This window comes from Aspergillus puulaauensis, chromosome 1 (genome assembly GCF_016861865.1).
Source record: "Aspergillus puulaauensis MK2 DNA, chromosome 1, nearly complete sequence".
Classification (NCBI taxonomy): Eukaryota; Fungi; Ascomycota; class Eurotiomycetes; order Eurotiales; family Aspergillaceae; genus Aspergillus; species Aspergillus puulaauensis.
The window spans coordinates 5,211,316-5,231,718 of NC_054857.1; the positions used below are offsets into that span (position 1 = coordinate 5,211,316).

Genomic DNA, 20,403 nt, shown 5'->3' on the forward strand with positions numbered 1-20,403 from the left:
GGCCTTGAACATCCCTGACTGCAGCCTTTACAGGCAAAAAAGCAAATAATGCTCACGTTACGGAACTCAAAATCCAGACTATGCTTAATTCTTAGTCTTACCCTCCGGATTTCACGAGTACGTACATGCATCCCCCTTACTCCGTACTGTATAGGAATTTGCAAATGTATTTCGGGAGTCATGTGCAGTCCTACAAACCTGTTTATCCAGGGCCGGTCAACGGCGATAGCCGAAGGTATATGGTTTCAAATTTCAACCATCTAGCTCGCATGCTGCACAACTCCAACTATAGAGGGTTTGTCTACTTGAAAGATGTGTGGCTTACTCCGTGCCCAGGCTTTGTGGATTCTGGCCGTTTTATCTTAGTGGCCTCGAAATCCATTTACGGTTTAGCGTACACGTGACATCAAAAGACCTCAACACCGCGGGGCAAAACCAATGATATGAAGCGGCTATTAATTCTCAATTCTCAGTGCGGTGGACATATAGCTCGCCGAGTCAAGCCTCGAATATCCATTCTTGACATCTACACCCAGAGTCTCTACAATGCCTCCTCCGAGACGCAAGGTGCTTGCGACAGCTGAAGAAACATTGTTCCCGCCTGATGAACTTTCACCGGGGCAAGATATCGCGCGAGTTATTAAAGCCACCGGAAACAACATCTACTCGGTCGAATTTCCCTCAAAAGAAACGGCTCTGGTGGAACTCCCGGCTAAATTCAGGTCCACCATCTGGATGAAGCGCGGTTCCTTTGTGGTAGTGGACACAAACGCTCTTGATACTCGCGACAACAAGCTTGGGGGAGAAATCGTTAACATCGTCCGGGACGAAAAGGCCTGGCGCAAAACTCCGTTTTGGTAAGTGGGCGAATGTAACCGTGGGTAACATATCTAACCATTGGAAAAGGCCGAAACAGTTTGTGAAACAGCCTGTCGTGGTATCTGACGACGAGGAAGAATCAAACGTCGGAAAGATGCCCTCCTCCGACGAATCAGACGCATAACAAGACGACGAATTGACAATTACCGACAGCCTAATATACTCCCGCGCAGTTCGTCCTCTGAAGCAAGGAGCAGACAACTTGAACTCCATACAACTTCGATCGAGCATGAACCACCGACCGATTTGTCAAGGCCCTGATCAATATCGACACAAATGTTCACTGAACGTGTTCTTTCGCTCTGGGTCTTGGCGGTGAAGTGGGAAATGCGGTATTCCTGTTTTTCAGGACGCCAAACACCTGGGCGCAAAGCAAGAGGACAACAACGGTGGAGCTGAGGTTGGTGCTCGGATACACATTCCAAGCCCACTCCTGCAGTATCCAAAGTGCATAAATGAAAATTGGATGATAGCCAGCCCGCCAGAGGAGGAAAGGAGTCGCCCAAGAGAGATAGGCGAAAAATTGGTAGTGTATAGACCTTGCACACAGCAACCCGATGGCAAGGGTCGTCAACAACACGGCCATAATGAAGGATGGATGGAGGACTACGCCATGATATCGCCCCGTCAAGAAGTTGCTCAGGAAGTTGGGCAAGTTGGTACCGGACGGCTTTGAGAAGCTCGTGACCCCAAAAATAACCAGTATGAGCAAATTCAAAGCTACCAGGCCCAGCCAGAACTCCTTGGACAAAAATACTTCCTCTGGTACAAATCTCCAGTTTACCGTCCACTTAAACATAAACTGCCTTCCAAATTCGAAAGAGCGTTCAAAGTAGCCGCTGGAATTCGCCTGTAGGAATGGGGTTGCAAGCATGACCTGTCCCTGTGTCAGTCGGCCATCCATGGGAGCATGAAGGAAAGTTCCAATGTATGAGTAGCCACAAACCTGAATACCCAAGGCTAGAATAGCCAGTCCGATGCACGACCCTATACTCAAGCTCAATGCAAGCACCACGATAACCGCCGGGGCCAAGAGAATCAAGGTCATCTTAACACCAAGCCCAAGGGACCAAAGTATAACCGCGGGAGTCCATTTTCGATTTATAAAGAGCCAAATAGCGCCCCACATGGCCAGCGCCGCAAGCCCATCGTTGAAGAGTCGCAGCATATACACGCTATGCAGTCGTTTGGACAAAACCAGCAAAGGGAACAAGTACGGTGGAGCCCCAACTCGCCGATAACAAGCCATAACTATCGTAAGCGTGATCAAATATAGGAAAGCGAATATAATCTGGCCGAAGGCGATATCCCGTCCTTCATCGGTTAAGTTGTGGAATAATGCATAGCTGTAAACATGGGCGGCAGGGTAGACAAGGGGGCCTGTGGAACCTTTAATTAAGGTATAATCGCGCTCTCCTGAGAGGTATGTTTGTATCTGCTGCATATACGTCGTCCAGTCGATTTCAGTATCTGTTTCAGGGCATTTGTTAGCTCTGGTTAACTGAAAGCAAAGTAAGACTACCTAACTCACAAGGCACTTTCCAAATTATGAGAGCGCAGAGCAGGCCATCGCCGATGTTGAGGAGCGGTGCGATCCATCTTGTATGTTTGGGATTTGAGCACAGCTCGCTCACCAATTGAATCAAACCCATCGTTAATGTTGAGGATGACTTTCGAAGTCGCGATCGTCGTAATCCATGGCCTGACGCCAGATTGGAGCTGGAGCCAATGATAGCTGTCCTTTTTCGGATTAGCGGCTAACCTTGACATAACAAAGATTTTTCGACGAAACATCGAGCGAGGCATCTTCAAAATATTTTGTCTATTCTCATAATAATCATCGTAGTTGTTACATATAAGATCTCTCGAGGCATAGTAGGACCGTCAACAAATAGACAACGGTACAGTAGTGGTATATGTACAAGGGTATATCTCTGGGTTGGCCCCTCTGATGGGTTGCCCGGATGCCTATAATAAAGGCACAATTGGGTCAATGACGCCGTCGTTGGCTTCATTCATAACACCTTCCTCCAGTTCGTCATATTCTGACATATGTCTCCCTGGGTTGTCGGTTCCGTTACCTCCCGACATCCGCTTGTTGGCCTTCATCCGGGGTTGTCTGCGTGGTCGTCCGGTTCGAAAAGCCTAGCAAGTCGCCTATAATCCCAGTCGGTTTTGGCACTGGGCATTCTCTTCCAGGTGCGGAGAATCGCTTAGCCTCCTCTTCCAGTTGTAGAAACGTCGAGACCTCCTCGTCGGCCACTGTCGATGACGGCTGTGGAAGAATATTTCCTTCTGGTATGTCATCAGCATCCTTCCGCCTCCTTCGTCGTATCCTTTGAATCTGTTGACCGTCGGGTGTGATAATCATTTCGGAATCGGCAAAGGTGCGCCGCGGGGAAGGACATGGGAATACGTGTGGAATGCCGACAACCAAAAGGGATGCCAGTAAAGTGCCGGCAAAAAGGCCGGTTGTTGACCGCGACCGCGGATGTAGATGAGGCGGCATATTCTTTTAGGATTGTGAAGACGATAAACTGTCGTTATTATGGTCTTGCAATTGATCAGGGTGACATTGGATGGGTTGATTCTGGGGTGTGGGCTGATCAGTTAACAACGGCATTAGAAGAAAGAAAAAGGGGCATAAACATACGGTTCAAGGCAAAGTAAAAGAACCCGTTGATATTAGTTGGGTTATATCACGCCTTAGACAGACATCCCCTGTTCAATGGCAATGTGGAGGGGGGTGTAGATCCAGGACGTGACCGGATGAAGCCGCATTTTGGAGCGGATGAAGGAAGGGAGAATTCGGCCTAGTCTTGGCGATCAGATCTAATCTTATCTATATAGTTTGTGATTGGTCAAAATGCCTTCCGCCCAGCAGAACGCGACACACTCTGCCCAGAAACCTGAGGCGCGCAACGCAGCCAACTCCTCATCAGCAGAATCTTCGTCGCCTCTTTGCAGGTAACCTCTCTGCTTTTCACTCTCGTCCTCTCTGCTCTGGATTCACTGCACAGAGACTTTCATATGAGAAGAAAATGATTGTCTCGTTCCCACACTCGTAGTGGACCATTCTTTTCTATCCGGAGCTCCAAACGCTATCTCCCCGCCGACCTCTCCTCCAGAGCTCAGGACCCACAGATAAACCGTCCCTTAAGCCCGGCTGTCGTCGTAGAATCACTTCAGTGCCTCGCTTGCGCTGTGTTAATATGAGTGATCTTGATAGGTATCGTGCAATAGCCACCCGTTCGGCTATGAAACCAAGCTAACGCCTGCCTCCTCTAGGGCGATCGCCCAACTGCGCGCCTGTCGCTTAATCCCCGAGGCCCAAGTCCGTGAGCTCTGCTACAAAGCGCGAGAACTTCTAATAGAAGAAGGAAATGTGGTTTGCGTTGATGCACCAGTCACGATATGCGGGGACATCCATGGCCAATTTCACGATCTGATGGAGCTTTTCCGCGTGGGCGGAGACGTTCCTGACACAAATTACCTATTTATGGGCGACTTCGTCGACCGCGGTTTCTACTCGCTTGAGTCATTTCTTCTCTTACTCTGTCTTAAAGTCCGTTATCCAGACCGCATCACCTTGATCCGCGGGAACCATGAATCCAGACAGATCACAACAGTCTACGGGTTTTACGACGAGTGTATTCGCAAGTATGGAAGTGCCAACGTATGGAGGTATTGCTGTGAGGTGTTTGACTATCTCGCACTGGGAGCCTTGGTTCTTGGGGCTAGTTCGGAGTTGGAGCCGTCAGGGCCAGTTTATCATGACGCTACTCAATCCACACTGTCGGCCCCCGACGATAGCGAACTTGAGACTGAGGTGCTGAACTCTAAGGGCGACGTCACCATGAGCACTTATAGGCCAAGGCAAAGGACCTCGTTAGACAATGGCCACACAACACCAACCAAAGATCAGACGCCCATAAGGTCCGGCGCTCCTGGAACAGGGGCCTCTGGCAGTGGATCCGGCAGTTATGGCAACAGGACAGGAGCGGTGCTCTGTGTCCATGGCGGACTTTCGCCGCTCATTGATACTGTCGATAAGATACGTCTCATTGACAGGAAACAAGAAGTCCCCCACGAAGGCGCCATGTGCGACCTCCTTTGGTCAGATCCCGACGAAATCGACGGTTGGGGTCTGAGCCCTCGCGGTGCTGGCTTCTTATTCGGATCTGATATTGTGAAACAATTTAACTACAAGAATGACCTCTCCCTCATTGCTCGTGCTCATCAACTTGTTATGGAAGGCTACAAAGAGATGTTTGACGGCGGGATCGTCACTGTCTGGTCAGCCCCCAATTATTGTTACCGATGCGGAAATGTCGCCGCCATCCTGGAGCTAGGCGAGGATACCAGTAACGGCGGTACGGTTACTCGAAGTAACGGAGATTACGGAAGAAGCAACGGTATCTTAACCAGTGCCGTGGACAAGCCATCTCTACGTAGCCCTGGAAGGAGATACCGTGTTTTCGAGGCGGCTGCGCAAGATACAAGAGGCATGCCTGCGAAGAAGCCAGTTGCTGATTATTTTCTGGTGAGACTTTCTCCTTGTCCCTTTTTTCCACGCATACACGCTGACCACACCCACTATAGTGATACCACATGAGCATACTTCTATTCCCTTTGGCTTTCCTCCCACAGCCAACTTCTCATATCCCCATACTATATATGCTGGCCTCTTTTTTCCATCTTCCGTGATTTTCTTATTACCTCCTCCCTCGATACATCTTCCTACCATATTCCTTCGGTCTACTGAACCGATTCGACTCGATAACGACATTAGATATGTAACCTTTTCCAAGCATCTGATTTAAAGGAACGAATTGAGAGTTTTATTTTCCATTGCTACATACGGTCTTAAATCCATCTTGATCATATACGTAGGGCGTCATCCGTATTCATATACACCATTATCCGCACAACACACATTCCCCCTTGATATGGACTAGAGTCACTTTCTGTTTTGAGATTTCTCGCCTTGTTATAATGGATTCTTGATTGACTAAAATCCGTTAGGCTTGTCAAGTCAATGTGCACATTCCTACAGGTTCAGATATACTAGTCGAGAGTATTGAAATACTGTTCGACCATAAAAACCACTAGCGGCATTCATTAGGTCGTCTTTCTAATTGCATTATATGCCAACAGAGAGGGCCCGGGGAATAAAAATGAACCAAAAAATATATAGCTATATACATCATGAATAGATAGCACGAGTTCCAACACCTCCAGGTTGTTGAGGAATCCCAGTGTGAGAGTGGGATACAAAGGGAACATGGTACAGGTATTATTATGGAACCATAGGGCGTCAGCGAGGGAGGAGAGCAGTAAACAGAAAGTGGGAATATATGTATGTTATGATTGTTATCACATCGTAAAGGTCATGCGTATAAATCTACCACCATAAAAAATCATAAAGGGTATTCATTCGAAGCGGCCAGGTAAAATAGACTTGCTTCTATTGCTGAAAATTTCCGGGAAAGACAATATTATTCTGGTTGTTGTTGGTGCCAGGACCGTTAGAATTCTGATTCGGCCTGGGCATGTTAGGAGGCATTGTGGCTAGGATCGCCGCCGGCTGTGGAGGCCTGGAATTAGCATCAGGCGCTGCCGTAGACGGAATGTTTTGCATATTGTCCTCGTAGCGCCAGTCTGGCGATGTGGCTGGCATACTGTTATTCCAACCCTGAGTCCAGTCCTCGGCTCCCAGGTGTAGTGAATTTACATCGCGAGACCACCAGTCCTGACTTTCTTCAACCAGGTTCTCTGACGCATCAAAGGTAGTTAGAGGAGAGGCGGCAGAGGCGGCAGACATATTGTTGGCCGCAGCAAAGGAGCGTAAATGCGCTTCATTTGTATTGTACCACGCTTCTTGTGGCGCGATTTGACCAGAGTGGGCGACATTATAGTTGATCGAAACTGGTCGAAGATAAGTGGGTTCAGGTTGGCGAGATTCGTTTCTTGCGAGCTGGGCACTCAACGATCGTTGGGCTGAACGCATGTCCGATACCGAGAGAGGAGCCGAGTGTGTCGGTGGAAATTGAGAATTAACAGGCCCTGCTACAATTGGTGATGGCTGGATGATAGGATTGGCAACATGATTGCCTAAGGCCTGCACAGGGGTTGGGGAAAGATTGGCGGTCGAAAATAGAGGTTGGGCATCGACAACTGGCGGTGACTCCTCGGTGGTTGAGGGCGACGCAGCCTGGTCCCAAGAGCCCCACGAACCCCATCGCGCATGTGTTTGTTCAAAAATGATAACAGCCTCTCTGGGTAATTGGATCTGCCACTTATTGGCGGATATGTCCAGGATTCGCAGTGTCCGCCGAGCACACAGCCAAAACTCCCCCATTTCCTCGAGATGCTTTAAGCCGTGTATAACATCTCTCTGGGCATTCTTCTCGGGTATATTAAGAAGGTGGATTGTTAAGGCTGTGTGTGCTATATAAACTGCAATGTTGCAAATTTGTTTCAAGCCATATGTACGTTTATAAAGACGAAGTAGTTTCGAGATGGCCGCAGCAGCCTGCGTGCAAAGCTTCCGCGGAGAAACATGTTGAGGAAGCGGTGATGTCGATTTGTTGTATTTGAGGAACGGGCGGTAAAGGTGAATGAGGAGGAGCTGGAAAAACATGCTACGGTAATGTTAGTAAACGATGAGGACCAAGGTAAGGTAGTTGTCAGCTTACTGCATGAGTAGCGCCTGTGGTAACTGGCCTTCTCGTGGTTCAAGCTCCTTCGGTAACCCTTTCTTCCAAGCTTCTAAACGCGTATGAATCTCGCTCAGCCTTTTCAGCTCCATTTGCTTGGACGTCGGCTTTTCTGTGGGAGTGAGGTCATAGAAAGACACTAATAAATCCCCACTAATTCTACACAGCTCGGAGATTTGAACGGCGACTGCTCTTGTTCGCGAAGGCTGCACGTATTCACGACTAGCGCCCGTATCGGTGTAAGGAGACCATAATGTTGATTCTTCATTGGGGATGATATACAAATTCGCGGCACTCGTGTTGGATGTTGTGAATTGAGGTTGACGGCCAAGATAGTTAGACCAGCATCTAAAAGCAAGTTAAGTTAGCATATCCATCACGCCAATTTGAAAGAAAATGTCCTACTTGTCAACAAGAAAACAACCCCAAAAAGTAATGCGCCGCGCATCGGTTTCTTCCTCGCTGAGGTCGCGTGTCACAAGATTTGAAGATTCAAGGTTCAAGCCCAAGTCAAGCGCCATGCGGAAACTCATTCCGCTATAAACCCAACCTTTTCCTTCACGACCGCACCCGGCCTCTCGTACGGATATGAGAGCTAGGGCCTGAACCGTGCATAGCTTTGAATTGGCAAGTTCGTCATTCTCATGGACCAATCTCTTCGCCTCTCTGAAGAAATGGTTTCCGGCTGTGGCAGAGTTGTCGGGATCCTCACGAGCTCCTGGCCAGGAGCTGAAATGGCATCCTAAAGCCAGCATGGTGTTAACTAGTAGTGACGAGCAATATTGACTCGATACCCCACGGATGTAGTCACGGTAGAAGAGTTCCTTGGAAAGCGTGGTGAAAAAGGGATAATGCCACGTGAAGTACATTGTCATTAAGTGGTTAATGAGCCGGGAATCATCAGTAACCCTCGTCCATTGCGTGACGGAACCCTCGGAATCCCCACCGCTATCCAAGCCGGGGTTAAACTCATTGAGCTCTGACCCAGGGGGTAGAAAGATGAGATTAGACGTTCCCCCGATGAATTTGCGAGATCCGTCGAGGACGAGATTGCTCATCTTTCCGGCCAATTCAGACTCAAATTGATCCACCTGGTTGAGGTTCTCATCTTCAGGGTCTGCAGGCGTTGCCAGGGCTTTTTTCTCTTGATTTAAGAGAGACTGTGCCACATCTTCTAGGTTCTCGCACGACCTGATCTGCCGAACTAGATCAAAGGCGTCTTCTTCCTCATAATTGAGTATGGCCTGAATTAGAGTTAACAAGGTTGAGTTTTTGGTTCTCAATGTATCGGTATCCTTCTTGTAAACTCCTTTTCGACGATGATCGGAATTGGGATCATAAACACCTAAAAAATATGTTAACCAACGTTATTCCCATCCCCATGTTTTTGTCAAGGTAGGGCGAAATACAAGCTGTATGATAGACGGAGGAACAGGCGGCGCAGCTAGGAAGGTTTCCATCGCACTGACAAAGGATTAGACTTGTGAGGCTTGTGTACCCAGGCATTGGCACTCGTTACCTTGGACTTTCGCCTACGGCATGCGATACATGCTGTGCTGACACAACGTCGTTTTGACGAAGTGGCATTATCCGCATTCGTCCCTTGAGCCTTCGACGACGGGTTTGTTCGAGGTCCGTCGGAAATGGGTTCCGGGTTGAGCTTTTCCTCCATTATACTCAAGCCCAGACAGATATGTGTGACAGCGTTGGACAAGGAGAGCGCATGCTTAACAGAAGAGGGCGCTGGGTGTGTTTTCTCGAGGGCGATCGCGAACGGGACGCAGAGAAACGCGAGACAGCTTTTGCAAACTTGAGACCCGAAACAATGGGCACACCATCGAAATGGCTACTGATGTTTGACGGCAATGCGATCTACCCCGGGATCCGGGAATGCGTTAGGTCGGCGCGTACAACGTAGAGTTTAAACGGAGCATGGCGCACTGACAGGCGCAATATCATTTGGCCATGCTCCAAATCAAATATTGAGACCATATACTTACAGCTTTCTTCAGCAGGATCGAATGATGTCCCCGGGGTTGTCATCCATGACCCGCAAGTGGAGGCGGGCAGCGTTGGGGGGCCGGGGGCTCTAGGAGGGGGATCGTTGATCGGAGTCAGATGGCGATCGCGAGCAGGACCAGTGGTTTCAGTTGTCGATATGCGGCAACGAGGAGCCGGGATGGAAAGAACCTTGAACGATTATTGGGTGACAAACTCTGTGCAAGATAGCAGGTGGAATCCTGATAGTCCGGGGTTTTTGTCAAGCAGCATGAAATGCCTTGACATTCCTGTGGTTGGCTGAACGGCCCGATAAGCACTGCTGACTAAGCTGTCGCTGTTTCTCTGGGAGAAGCGACACGGTACCAACTGGGCTTTCGTGGGGGATGCAGCTCTCCGTGGTTAGAACTCGCAGGCCTTAACAATGGTGTTTAACAATGGGGCATCACTTGTATCTCCACCTCATAGAAGAAGGATTTTTATTACAGTGACTACGCCCGTGCGAGTATGCAAACATATTTGAGCCTCAGATCGAAGGCGCTATGGTTCACACACATTCCCAATCCCGCCAAGCCTATGTCCGACTCGAGAGAAGTCAATTGTACGACAACCTGAATCTTCCAGAGGAGACTCTTCCGTTAACAGCTCTGAGGCGCTGGAGTGTCTGATGTCTGTCCCTGGTTGCTTTGGATTATGGTACAGAGTACGGTTGTGTGTCAAACAAGCAAATCAGCTGACTCTGGCGCGCCCAGCCAAGATCGCGTGAGCGTCAGCGTTTTAACTTAGTTAACTTACTACGTAACTAGTTAACGCTCTTGATCATGTATTAGTAAGTCATTACCGACTCGTACTTTGGAGTCGTCGAAATCGGAATCCTTGTCTACACCGTGTAACTCGGGATTGTTCAGAGAGGTTGGGCACGCAGGCACTGCAAGGCATCAACCTGGAAATAGTTAGTTAGCCCTAATCGAGTTAGGTAATAGACTGCTCATGAGTGTTCAAATAAGCGGTCGGCTAGAAGAAGACAAGAGCAATCGAATGTTCTTGCGTGGGGATGCTCCTACAAGTTGGCTTTGTTATTTGTTGTTTTGGCTCTCCGTTTCTCCATCCTTTCTCACACAAAACACTGGCTGAAGAAGAGAAACTTGTCAGATCGCGGTATTGTATTGTCACAGCTGTCATTTTTGCAACATCAAACACACGAAAACGGGGGCCATGCGAGAATCCAAGCCAATCACCAGGTTCACTTTATAATAGGCCATGAATAATGGTAACTCAAATACAAATACGATACGCAGCCGACTTTTAAAACACGACCCGGAGCGACGGTCCACTGCTGGATGCCGTCACACCCGCTCTTTTTCCTTATCTTTGGCTTTGATTGTGATTGAGATCATGGTTATCCGCCGCTCTTCTACTGCTCCAACTACACCTACGTTACCTATCTACCCAAGAAACCTCTCGTGTCTTCCCCATCCTCCTGCCCACTGCTGGTCCATCCTCCTGCCCACTGCTGGTCCATCCACGATCTTCTTCATCGTCAAGGGTGCCTTTGCTGGTGACCGTCACTCTACCTCTTGACCAGTCATACAGCTGCAAGTCGCGTGCCTGCATCTTTGGTGCGGCCTCCCGCATCGGGCCTCCACGCTTTAACGCTGCCAACACAGCAACCGTTCACGGTAGTGGGCCTATTATTTATCATCGCCGAAATACTTCCTTTCTCTCTCTCTCTTTCTCTCTCTCTCTCCAAGCACTTCCTTTCGAGTCAGAGCGTCCGCTTACTACTGGACACCTTCCATTCTTCACTTTCCCTCCTTTCCTGTTCCATCCATGTATCTCGCCCAAACTCTCGACCAGAGTGCCTCGTCAGGCTTGGAACTTTCCTCCGGTAATCTCCGCTGTGGCCTCAAACAGTAAATATGATGGTTCCTAGGGGCTTTCTCTTTAGCTCAATACCTTCGCCAAAGCCGCTTGAACGAAACGTGAAACAGCGGCCCCTAGTTGCAGTGTCTTCGATCGACATGATGCCGCAAAAGGATGAGTCGGCTCTTCAGTTACCAATCGAGTCCAACTCGCAGAGCATGCACACTACTCCGGTCGTCATCCCTCCCAAGCGCGGTCACCGAACGGCATCTCCGCTCACTGGCACAGTAAGGAAAGACCCAAGGACCCCGAAAAGAACCCGAGTTTCTCGCCAGTCATCGCCGACGACCCTGGGTGACCGGCCGGTACCGACATCTCTCGCATCTATATTGGAAGCCACTGCAATCCCTGTCCCACGGCGAAGTTGGGCTGCTCGGGAATCTCGCAAGCTTCCTCGTGGGAACCATGTGCAAGACTTCAGCAAGTTACTGATGGACGGACTGGATGACCCAGCATTCTGTGGCACGGGAAACTCCGCACTGGACGTCCTACTTAGTCCTCCGGAAGAGATCGAGAAATCTTCCGCCTCAAGTGATGGTGGCAGCGAATCGCTTTCATATTCTGCGCCATCTATCTCGGCCGACTCTGTGCCATCTCTGGATGCGGACTTGGAAACCCCTTCAAGTCTCTCCACACCGTTTACCCCGTCTAGTCAACGAAGCTCTTCTGAGAAGAGCTCACGGCGCCGGCGCCCATCCAATTGCGAGAATTGTGTTTCTGATCACCCACTTCTAGACAGGGCGCAACCAGAGTCGGAAGATGAGCAAACAGTAAACAGTCATAAGTCATGTCCGCTAGACTCTCCACCTCCCAAAGGTTTAGCCGCCTCACGGTCCTTCCCGCGCCTGGGGTCATTTAAGTCGAACCTAACAGCTTCGCTAAGAGCGATCAAATCAGCAGCGCAAACTGTTTCAACTTTTGCATCACCATCGGTTCAGCCCGATGACTTCCTCACCCGCTCATTGTTCACCATCACCCCGAAAATGACGGATGACCGGAGACCTCCTCCGATGAATGAAACACCACCTCCAGCCTTGCGTCGGTATCTGAATCCAACCATGTTCTCGCCTGCGGAGATGTATAGCTTCCAGGACCAACCGCATGAATCGCTTGACTCGCAGAATTGCGCGATCTCAGTCCAGATGCAAACATACCATCGTTCAGGAAAGACTTGGTCCCAAAGGGGGCGCTTCCAGTTCTCCAGCTCTAAGAACCGCAGCCGACAGTCTTCGCCTTTTGATCCCGAGACACCTCCAATGTCACGTCCGCGAGAACCTCGAGAGAATAGCGACTTCCTTCGCATGGTTGTTCTAGAGACAAACATGAGACGCCGAGGAAAACTACGAGATGACATCCCCACTCGAGCTCGGGTCTGCCTACCCCCTCGTAAGACTGGCCAAACCAAACTCGTTCCATTCGAGTATGAGGAAGAAGATGAGCTAGAACCTGCTATTCCGTCTCGATGGATTGGAATTTCCATTGAATCATTCTGATCCTACACATTCGCTTTCCTTTGTCATTTTCTTTCCATCCGCCACTTTCGTTATGCACAGCGCCGGGCGTCTTCATTTGGTTCGGCTCTCGTATCCATGACTATTTTCTTACACGGTACTTGCATTTTGGGTAGGTATTTTAAGCCTGCTTTGGGGATAGTTTCAACAGCGCAAAGGGCAAGGTGTTTGGGTGCTTGATACCACTTTCCCCAGTCTTTCTTATATACAAAATGGCTGTCGCCTCAATATAGCGAAGATTACATCTAAAATCAGAACTGCTATTACTATGATTAACTTGAATATCTAAAACCACAACATGTACTCTGTATTGAGAGAACCGGTCGGTCTGCAACGGGCACAGCATCCGAGGTATCTACTCTGAGCCAATCGTCTGCAATTATATAGAAGCTTCATGCACAGCGATGTTCCATGGATGCCACCAAACACTAGTGCAATGGATTTGCACTAGAAAATCCCCAGATAGGATAGTATCCAACCCTTACGTTGGTTCACGTTTCCTCGCAGAGCGGGGGAAACTCAGGGCGAGAGATCCATCCCTTTTCGGTAGTATATGGAATTCAGTATGGGGGGAAAGCTACCTAACTACTAGTTTCTTATCTGAACAGTTGCACGCCGGTCGTCGGTCCACTCGACGCACCGTTACCTACAGTAGGTAACGGCTAAGTTCAACTGCATGGATGCCGGATATCCTGCGCTGTCTGACAGCCTGACTTCTCTGTGTCCAGTGAGTGGTGAACTCTTATCTCTACCCAATCGAGGACTAGCGTCCAACCCCATTTGCAGCTTTCCTGCTTGCTTTGGTTCAAGAGAGGGGTCGCCTGCCTTTTCTTTGTCGGCAGGATCGCTAAGGCTGAATGGATGAATGCAGTGCACGGACGGGGTTGCGATTGGGCATATTGTTGAGAACATGCGGATACTTAATGGTCATCTGGCTATGTTGGCGACTTGGCTGATACTGCCGGTGACAGGAAGGGGAAATAATGAAGTCATACTCATTTGGGTACTATATTTTGAAGCTAGGTGATTATTACCGCTATGGCGATCAGGCGTATGTATTTGCATACTTGCATAGACAAGGGGTATCTGAATTTGGAAATGTGTAATATATGTTATACCATTCGTTCACTGGGATTTGGGATATGCTGATATAGGCGTGAATATTCTCATTATTTTCGGGACGGTTGGAAGCCTAGATAAGTCGAATCTAGTTAGTCTGTTTGGCTGGACTTCGGCTAGGTGAATGAAGACTCACGCTCTTCATCCAAGAGTGTCCGCTCTTTCCAGCTTTCCTCGATCCAATCGACCTTGACAATGTGCGGAATCTTTTTCCACGTTGATAACGTTTCGCGAAGTGTAGATACTTCCGATGCTGGGGTTTCTGGGCCGACGACGATATGTGTAACGGATGGATCCTTCGATGAGTGTGTCACGCTTGCACCTGCAAACCTCACGGTATTCCTGGCTAGGTGGGTTCGATGTGACTGTTTTGGTTGAAGACTGTTTGATTCCAGATCATCCTCGCCATTTTTAGGGAAATATACGGTCAATCCCTTGAATAGCCACCCAGACGGCATTGTCCAACCAGAATCGACCTTTCCTTGGATACTTTCTGTAACCCTTTCAATGGCTTCAAGACTACAGGTTTCATTGTCCTCCCGTTCTTTGCCCATTTGCTCTAGAAGCTTGTCGATGTCAGCAAGCAACCATGTCATGGACTCATAAACGACACTTACATCCCGCAGCTCTTCGACTGTGGTATCACGAGCATAACTGTCTTTGAATTGATCTACGCTCGCTGATACTGATTCTTCCTTATCTCTTGTGGTGAAAAACATATGCCTACGCGCAGTCAGTGAACGCCTCATTCCCAGTCATTTACAAGGGACCCCATACCTAGGCTCAAGAGGAAGAAGCAAATCTGGAAGACCAGCGTCAATTTCACTTTGTCGGATACAGTCAAGTATCCAAGATGGTCGTATGATGTCGGCATCGCCACTTTTCTGCAACGATGCTGCTTTCACGGTTCCTGTTCATGTGTTAATCATCAAACGGTTCGCAAAAGATCTCCGGGTATAGCTTACTCCTATCTGCGATACAAATCGTATTGGGAGCGGCGCTATTCGTTTGATAAATTTTGCCTCCATTGGCTTTCACCAGGCTTTCCAGTTCCGTCTTTGACTTCTTGACTGGCGAATTTGTATCGGTTAAGATATCTATGACTGGTTAGCTATCGGCGATAAGAGAAGTACCAGGGTGGTAGTTTACAGAAGTTGAGCCCATTGAATATATGCCTTGATGGGCCAGAATATTGAACCTCTGCATCCTCGCTATATCCCGCTACCGTAAGCGGCTTCTTAGTCGACGTCTTTACCCGTTTCTTGCGAAAGTTCTCAACATTGAACTCCTTCTCTTTTTGTTCTTGTTCGACGTTGGACTTCAGATCTAGGAATTCCTGCACAGACAGTGCACTACTCCAGTCCTTATCCATGCGCAGCCGCTTGAACCGCGGAAACCGAAGCGTCAAGCCGATTCGAAACTGATCACTAACCGACACGGAGGCCGCTTTCACACAGAGGACCACCGAATTCTCGGGTTTGATCCACATATCTGGTCGTTCGTGCTGAGCATCGCCCCCTGCAAGTTCAATATATGCCGTGGGCGGCCTTTTAGGGTTCCACTCCGTCCACTTGCCGTCGGTGTGATGTCGGATGTTCGCATAGTCGGCGGCCGTGAAACCTCCGCCTACTTTGCAGAAAGAGTAACACTTGGTGGGTTTCGACCCTTGAGAAGACTGGCCCTCATCAACCCTCAAGCCGCACAAGAAGCTAGAAAGGTTGCCGCCTCGATGGCCAGATCCGTAGTAGCCTCCGATCACGACGAGGTCAAGAGATTCCCCAAACTCGGTCATATATTCGGGCTTCACTTTCATCCAGTCATCGTGTCGCTCATTCAAGCGGTATGGGGACCTAGGATTCTTTAGAACTAGGCCTTCAGAAGCTTCCGCAACCGCCCTCCTGAGCGAAGCTTCAACCTCGGCCTTGGCAGTAGCCTCTTCGAATGAATGTATTTCAAATCGTCGATGTACAGGCTTTATGACTTTCTGTAAAGCATTTCGACGATCACGTAGTGTGTACCTTGTCAGGTCTCGACCGTTGAGATAGAGGATATCAAAAATGCGGAGTAGCGGGTGGATGCCTTGTTGAAATGGACTCCTTTGCTCAGATAAAGCAGCCGTCTTGAGTGTACCAAAGGGTTCAGGGGCATCTTGTTCAGTGTTCCAGGTAATCATTTCGCCATCTAGTATCAGGTTATCGACCCCGTCTGCGAAGGCGTCTTTGAGGTGTCGGGTCAAGGAACCTGCCTCATCATATATGCCATTGCCGTAAAGATATGTGTAGTCTTTGGCTTTTCGTGACCAAAATTTGAACCTTTTGCCGCCTGGTACAGAAGCATCAGACACCATATGAATCTGCATACGTTCTCCATCAAGCTTTTCCTCAATCCAGAAAACAGTATCATCCTCCGTTGGTCTCATGCGGGAAATCATGCGATCCAATGACTGCATCTGAAACTGCGCGAGCTGTGGCTGGAAACATTGCATCAATGAAACACCTCGATCTTCTGCATCAAGCCGGATATTGGGGTCGTGGAGCTCCCAGCAAACACGGCGAAGACTGCTTGATATACTGTAGAGGTTTTCCGCATCAGGATGCCACACATCAAAGAAGGTCCGCTCTGTCGCTCCCACTTTCATCTGCCGAAGTATAATCCGGATCAACCACATGAGCTCCTCAGGGTTCATGCGACGGTAGAACTCCGCAAGAATCGGCAACTGCTGCTCCTCCTTCGACGCAGTGGATAGCTGGTCAAGCTTCTCGTTAACTTCTTCGATCAACATATGCCCGGCTTCCGTGCGCATTGGCCGTTTCGAGACGACATCATAGCACCTTCCGGCAAAATCGCCTGCCATGCTGGAGGTGGCCGCTTGCCCAGGAAGCTTCCAGTTCAAAAGATTAAACCCATCCTCGGAGTTCTTATCAATCTTCATAATTTTAACGAGCATCTTCCCTATCATCTTCTCTTTCATCCCATACATTGCCCGGTCTCGGTCCTTGTCTGGAAGGATTAATCGGAATGCGGGGTATATGTCATCGCCCACCTCTTTCCGCCATCTTGAAATGAAGCGATCTATTACATCACGCCGTCTCTCAAATGGATTAAGATTTGTGGCTGGCTGGCCATGAGGACCGACTTTTCTGCGACCTCCTGGTGGCCCAGCAGGCTTCTTTTTTATTTCACTAAGAGGGCGGAAGAGAGTCTCGAAGAGATCGTGGAATGGCAAGGTGGGAGCAGTGTTTCGAGGACGATTCGGATATCTATGTTAAATCGCAATGTCAGCCCAATTGTGACATGGGAGAGATAGAGGAGGGAAGAATATAAATTATGCGCTTGTTTACTTTTCATCAAGATCGGTCTCTTCGTCCTCCATAACTTCGCGCATGTTTTCATCGCGATCCATCGTGATTGCAAGGACGTATTCAGAGATTCCGTATCCCAACAAGAGATATTTATGCTTCTCGCGGGCCAGGAATAGCTTGGGAATTTGAATCGGCCATGTCCATGTCTGAGCTTGAGGAGGCGGAGACGCAGATCGTAGGCAGCTCTAGGCTCCAACAGTTATCGATAAGGATGCATGTGAGGTGACATCACCAGCCAGGCCGTCCCTCGCACAATGACCACACAACAAACTCAGAAACCGTTTTGCTACAGCAGTATAAATAAAATCAACCATGTAGATTGCTGGTAAAGGTTCCCCAAGGCTGTATTCACCTCTGAGTATCGTATGGGTGGTGGGGTGACATCTGCTCCGATCTTCTTATCTTATCAGTACTTTTCCCCAATTTTGAGTTGGAGAAAGAAATCAGAAATCATCTACTTTCCAACCTTGCCAAACTTCGTCTCTTAATTAAACTGCGTTTCCAGATGCCCAGAGGAAGGCCTGGGTCTGTACTTGCTCCATATCGGTATTGCAAGAAGCAATTCAAGCGACTGGGGCAGTTACAACGCCATAAGTGAACCCGCCTGAGACTCTCTTCCCCGATACTGTTTACGTTACCTATCTTCAATCCACACTTGGAAGTATTTATAAATTACTCTGTACGTATTTCCAACTGAGTTGTTTTTGCGTAAACTCCCAGGATAAGTCAATCATTTGCCACCGTGGTGGCTCGTTCGGACGGCAGTAAGTATATGCCTCTGCACATTGTGAGATTCAGTGCCTGAATTTCTTTCCAGGGAACTTTTGGCGCGCCATGAAAGGTTATATCATTCAGAGGGAATTTCTAGACATGAGGTTGATACAGGTATTCGACGTCCTCCACACACACCAGGCTCCTTCAATCAAATCCCAAACACAGGCCTGACACCATAATGAACCCTTCCCTAGACCGCACAGTCCTACAATGTGTTCACGCACTCATCATCCCCGTGCGAGCGGGTATTGCTTACGTCGCGCACACACAGACATTATATTGGGGCATTCAGCACTCAATATGCCATCTTGAATTTGCTATGGTTCTCACGATGTGGTTGTGGAAGATTACGAAGACTGTTCAAGTGGACGAAGTGGATTCACTACGTGGATATGAGCTGCAACTGCTTGCTATGACGCAGAGTTTGGTTCAAGAAACCCATCTACGAGAGACGGTAGATCAAGAGGACAACCTTGTGGCCAGAATCAATTGTCTTGCGGCATCAATAAGTCGACTTCGGCTGGAGATCTCTTTCTGTACTTGCTAGTACTCTGGAATCGCAGCTCCCTGGCAATTGACAAACAAGAGACATACCGGAAATATATTATGCATAAGTGGGGAAAAGTAGAGAGGAAGAAGGGTGTCGATATATCAAAGGAGACGTTGGGAGTTATCCAGCCTTCATGTTTTCTTTCACCGTGCACGTCTTGGCCATCATCAACTGGATGTAGCGAGGCTCTGTGACAAGTTCCCTGAAAATACAGATAGGGCGTTTGATAGAGCTCGAATGAAGACAACAATACAACGGACATTGCTTCGTTTGCTGGCCTGTGACTTTGTGGCTTAAATATCGCTTCCTCTCCCGCCATCGTCCCTTTTCCTCAGCGTCTACTTCACATCTCTCTTTCCTCCCAAACTCCGACGAATACACTGTCAAGTACGCGCAGTGTCTGTTACTTCTCGGGCATGCCTCTTATGTTGGACAGCAAGTATAACACACTACACTCGCAATGCCTTTTCCGCTTCTCCCACACCTAGCCGAATGGGCGCCTGTTGAACTCAACGGGCTAGGCATCTTGACTATCTTCGGTGATAAGTCTATTGGAAACTCCATTGGCAACCTTGTCCATTCCTGGGCAGATTGGATGCGCACCTTCGGATCATTCGTGGTTGCGGACAACCAGATCACGCAGTCGGAGCTTGGATTCGCTGCGCACAATATTACCGAAGTATCGACTACCCCGAACATTTCCTCTTGGCTCACTCGCTGGCTCAATTCGTTTCTCTTGACGCACAGTGCCACCTCTATTCAAGTTAGACTTGAGGACAACCCGACTACATGGTGCAGCACTGCCCCGGCCATGGCTCTTGGTTTCATGACAATGGCACCGCTCCTAGCTTTTGCAACCATCATCGGTGATGCATGGGGCACCATCAATGTTCTCGCCATGATAAGCTCTGTGCTCGTGCGGCAGCTGCTGGTCCATAAAATGCGTTGTTTATTGAATGACGCAGCGTCCAGCATCATCCAGGAGGGGTTTGGTAGCGAAGTCGTCAAGGTGCTCCTGGTCCTACCAAATTCCAAGATTGTTACAATCGTCGGTCCTCGTATACTCATCATCAAGTGTATGCTTCTCGACACTCGCAAGGAATGCTCCTACCGTCTGAAGGCTGCTTCCTGGGCTGCCTTTGGTGTGCACGCAATTGCACTCGGAATGAGCAGTTTCCTGATCCAGATGCTTTCCCTTCTAGTTCTTGGTTTGGGCACATTTCTTACCACAACCAATGCTGGGGCCAACCGCGAAGTCATTGGATCTAAGTTGCGGCTTAAGGTCGACGACGGCGTGCCCACCTTGACCCGGATTCAGGCTTACGCAAGGCTTGGTATGGGCACAGCCGAGGAGAATGCCATGATGCATTGGGGCGTGATTCCACACGACACCAACCGAGGGTGGTGGGATAAGTACCAGAAAACGCAGCAGACGGTGGACCCGTTGCATTAATTATTGATCTAGTCATACTGGGCTGGGTTATATGTATCCACGAAAGCCTTGGGATAGGTCGCGACTGGTTTACTGGCAGCTGGCGTCGTTCATTTTGTCTTGTTTTTCTGCCACA

At 49.0% G+C, this 20,403-nt stretch overlaps 8 protein-coding genes across 8 annotated transcripts; 4 read left to right on the forward strand and 4 right to left on the reverse strand.

Annotated features, from left to right (window-relative positions):
* Positions 1-546: 546 nt before the first annotated feature.
* Positions 547-1,003, forward strand: APUU_12055S (putative eukaryotic translation initiation factor eIF1a-like protein; the record flags this gene model as incomplete). The annotated part of the gene is made up of 2 exons (XM_041698213.1): positions 547-857; positions 907-1,003. The coding sequence occupies 2 exons, from the start codon at positions 547-549 to the stop codon at positions 1,001-1,003; spliced, it is 408 nt and encodes a 135-aa protein (XP_041551420.1).
* A 156-nt stretch (positions 1,004-1,159) lies between these two features.
* alg3 (dolichyl-P-Man:Man(5)GlcNAc(2)-PP-dolichol alpha-1,3-mannosyltransferase) lies at positions 1,160-2,531 on the reverse strand (the record flags this gene model as incomplete). Its single annotated transcript, XM_041698214.1, has 2 exons — positions 1,160-2,349; positions 2,402-2,531. 2 exons carry the CDS (start codon positions 2,529-2,531, stop codon positions 1,160-1,162), a joined length of 1,320 nt encoding a protein of 439 aa, XP_041551421.1.
* Positions 2,532-2,956: 425 nt separating this feature from the next.
* On the reverse strand, positions 2,957-3,388 carry APUU_12056A (uncharacterized protein; the record flags this gene model as incomplete). Its single annotated transcript, XM_041698215.1, has 1 exon — positions 2,957-3,388. The coding sequence occupies one exon, from the start codon at positions 3,386-3,388 to the stop codon at positions 2,957-2,959; it is 432 nt and encodes a 143-aa protein (XP_041551422.1).
* A 703-nt stretch (positions 3,389-4,091) lies between these two features.
* APUU_12057S (serine/threonine-protein phosphatase) lies at positions 4,092-5,484 on the forward strand (the record flags this gene model as incomplete). The annotated part of the gene is made up of 3 exons (XM_041698216.1): positions 4,092-4,108; positions 4,168-5,422; positions 5,482-5,484. The coding sequence occupies 3 exons, from the start codon at positions 4,092-4,094 to the stop codon at positions 5,482-5,484; spliced, it is 1,275 nt and encodes a 424-aa protein (XP_041551423.1).
* An 862-nt stretch (positions 5,485-6,346) lies between these two features.
* APUU_12058A (putative C6 transcription factor (NirA)) lies at positions 6,347-9,270 on the reverse strand (the record flags this gene model as incomplete). Its single annotated transcript, XM_041698217.1, has 5 exons — positions 6,347-7,523; positions 7,578-7,946; positions 8,004-8,943; positions 9,008-9,062; positions 9,118-9,270. 5 exons carry the CDS (start codon positions 9,268-9,270, stop codon positions 6,347-6,349), a joined length of 2,694 nt encoding a protein of 897 aa, XP_041551424.1.
* A 2,245-nt stretch (positions 9,271-11,515) lies between these two features.
* APUU_12059S (uncharacterized protein) lies at positions 11,516-13,012 on the forward strand (the record flags this gene model as incomplete). The annotated part of the gene is made up of 1 exon (XM_041698218.1): positions 11,516-13,012. One exon carries the CDS (start codon positions 11,516-11,518, stop codon positions 13,010-13,012), a length of 1,497 nt encoding a protein of 498 aa, XP_041551425.1.
* Positions 13,013-14,199: 1,187 nt separating this feature from the next.
* Positions 14,200-17,552, reverse strand: LIG4 (DNA ligase (ATP) DNL4; the record flags this gene model as incomplete). Its single annotated transcript, XM_041698220.1, has 7 exons — positions 14,200-14,222; positions 14,286-14,715; positions 14,767-14,872; positions 14,927-15,059; positions 15,115-15,246; positions 15,299-17,409; positions 17,491-17,552. The coding sequence occupies 7 exons, from the start codon at positions 17,550-17,552 to the stop codon at positions 14,200-14,202; spliced, it is 2,997 nt and encodes a 998-aa protein (XP_041551426.1).
* Positions 17,553-19,295: 1,743 nt separating this feature from the next.
* On the forward strand, positions 19,296-20,288 carry APUU_12061S (uncharacterized protein; the record flags this gene model as incomplete). Its single annotated transcript, XM_041698221.1, has 1 exon — positions 19,296-20,288. The coding sequence occupies one exon, from the start codon at positions 19,296-19,298 to the stop codon at positions 20,286-20,288; it is 993 nt and encodes a 330-aa protein (XP_041551427.1).
* Between the last annotated feature and the right edge of the window lie 115 nt (positions 20,289-20,403).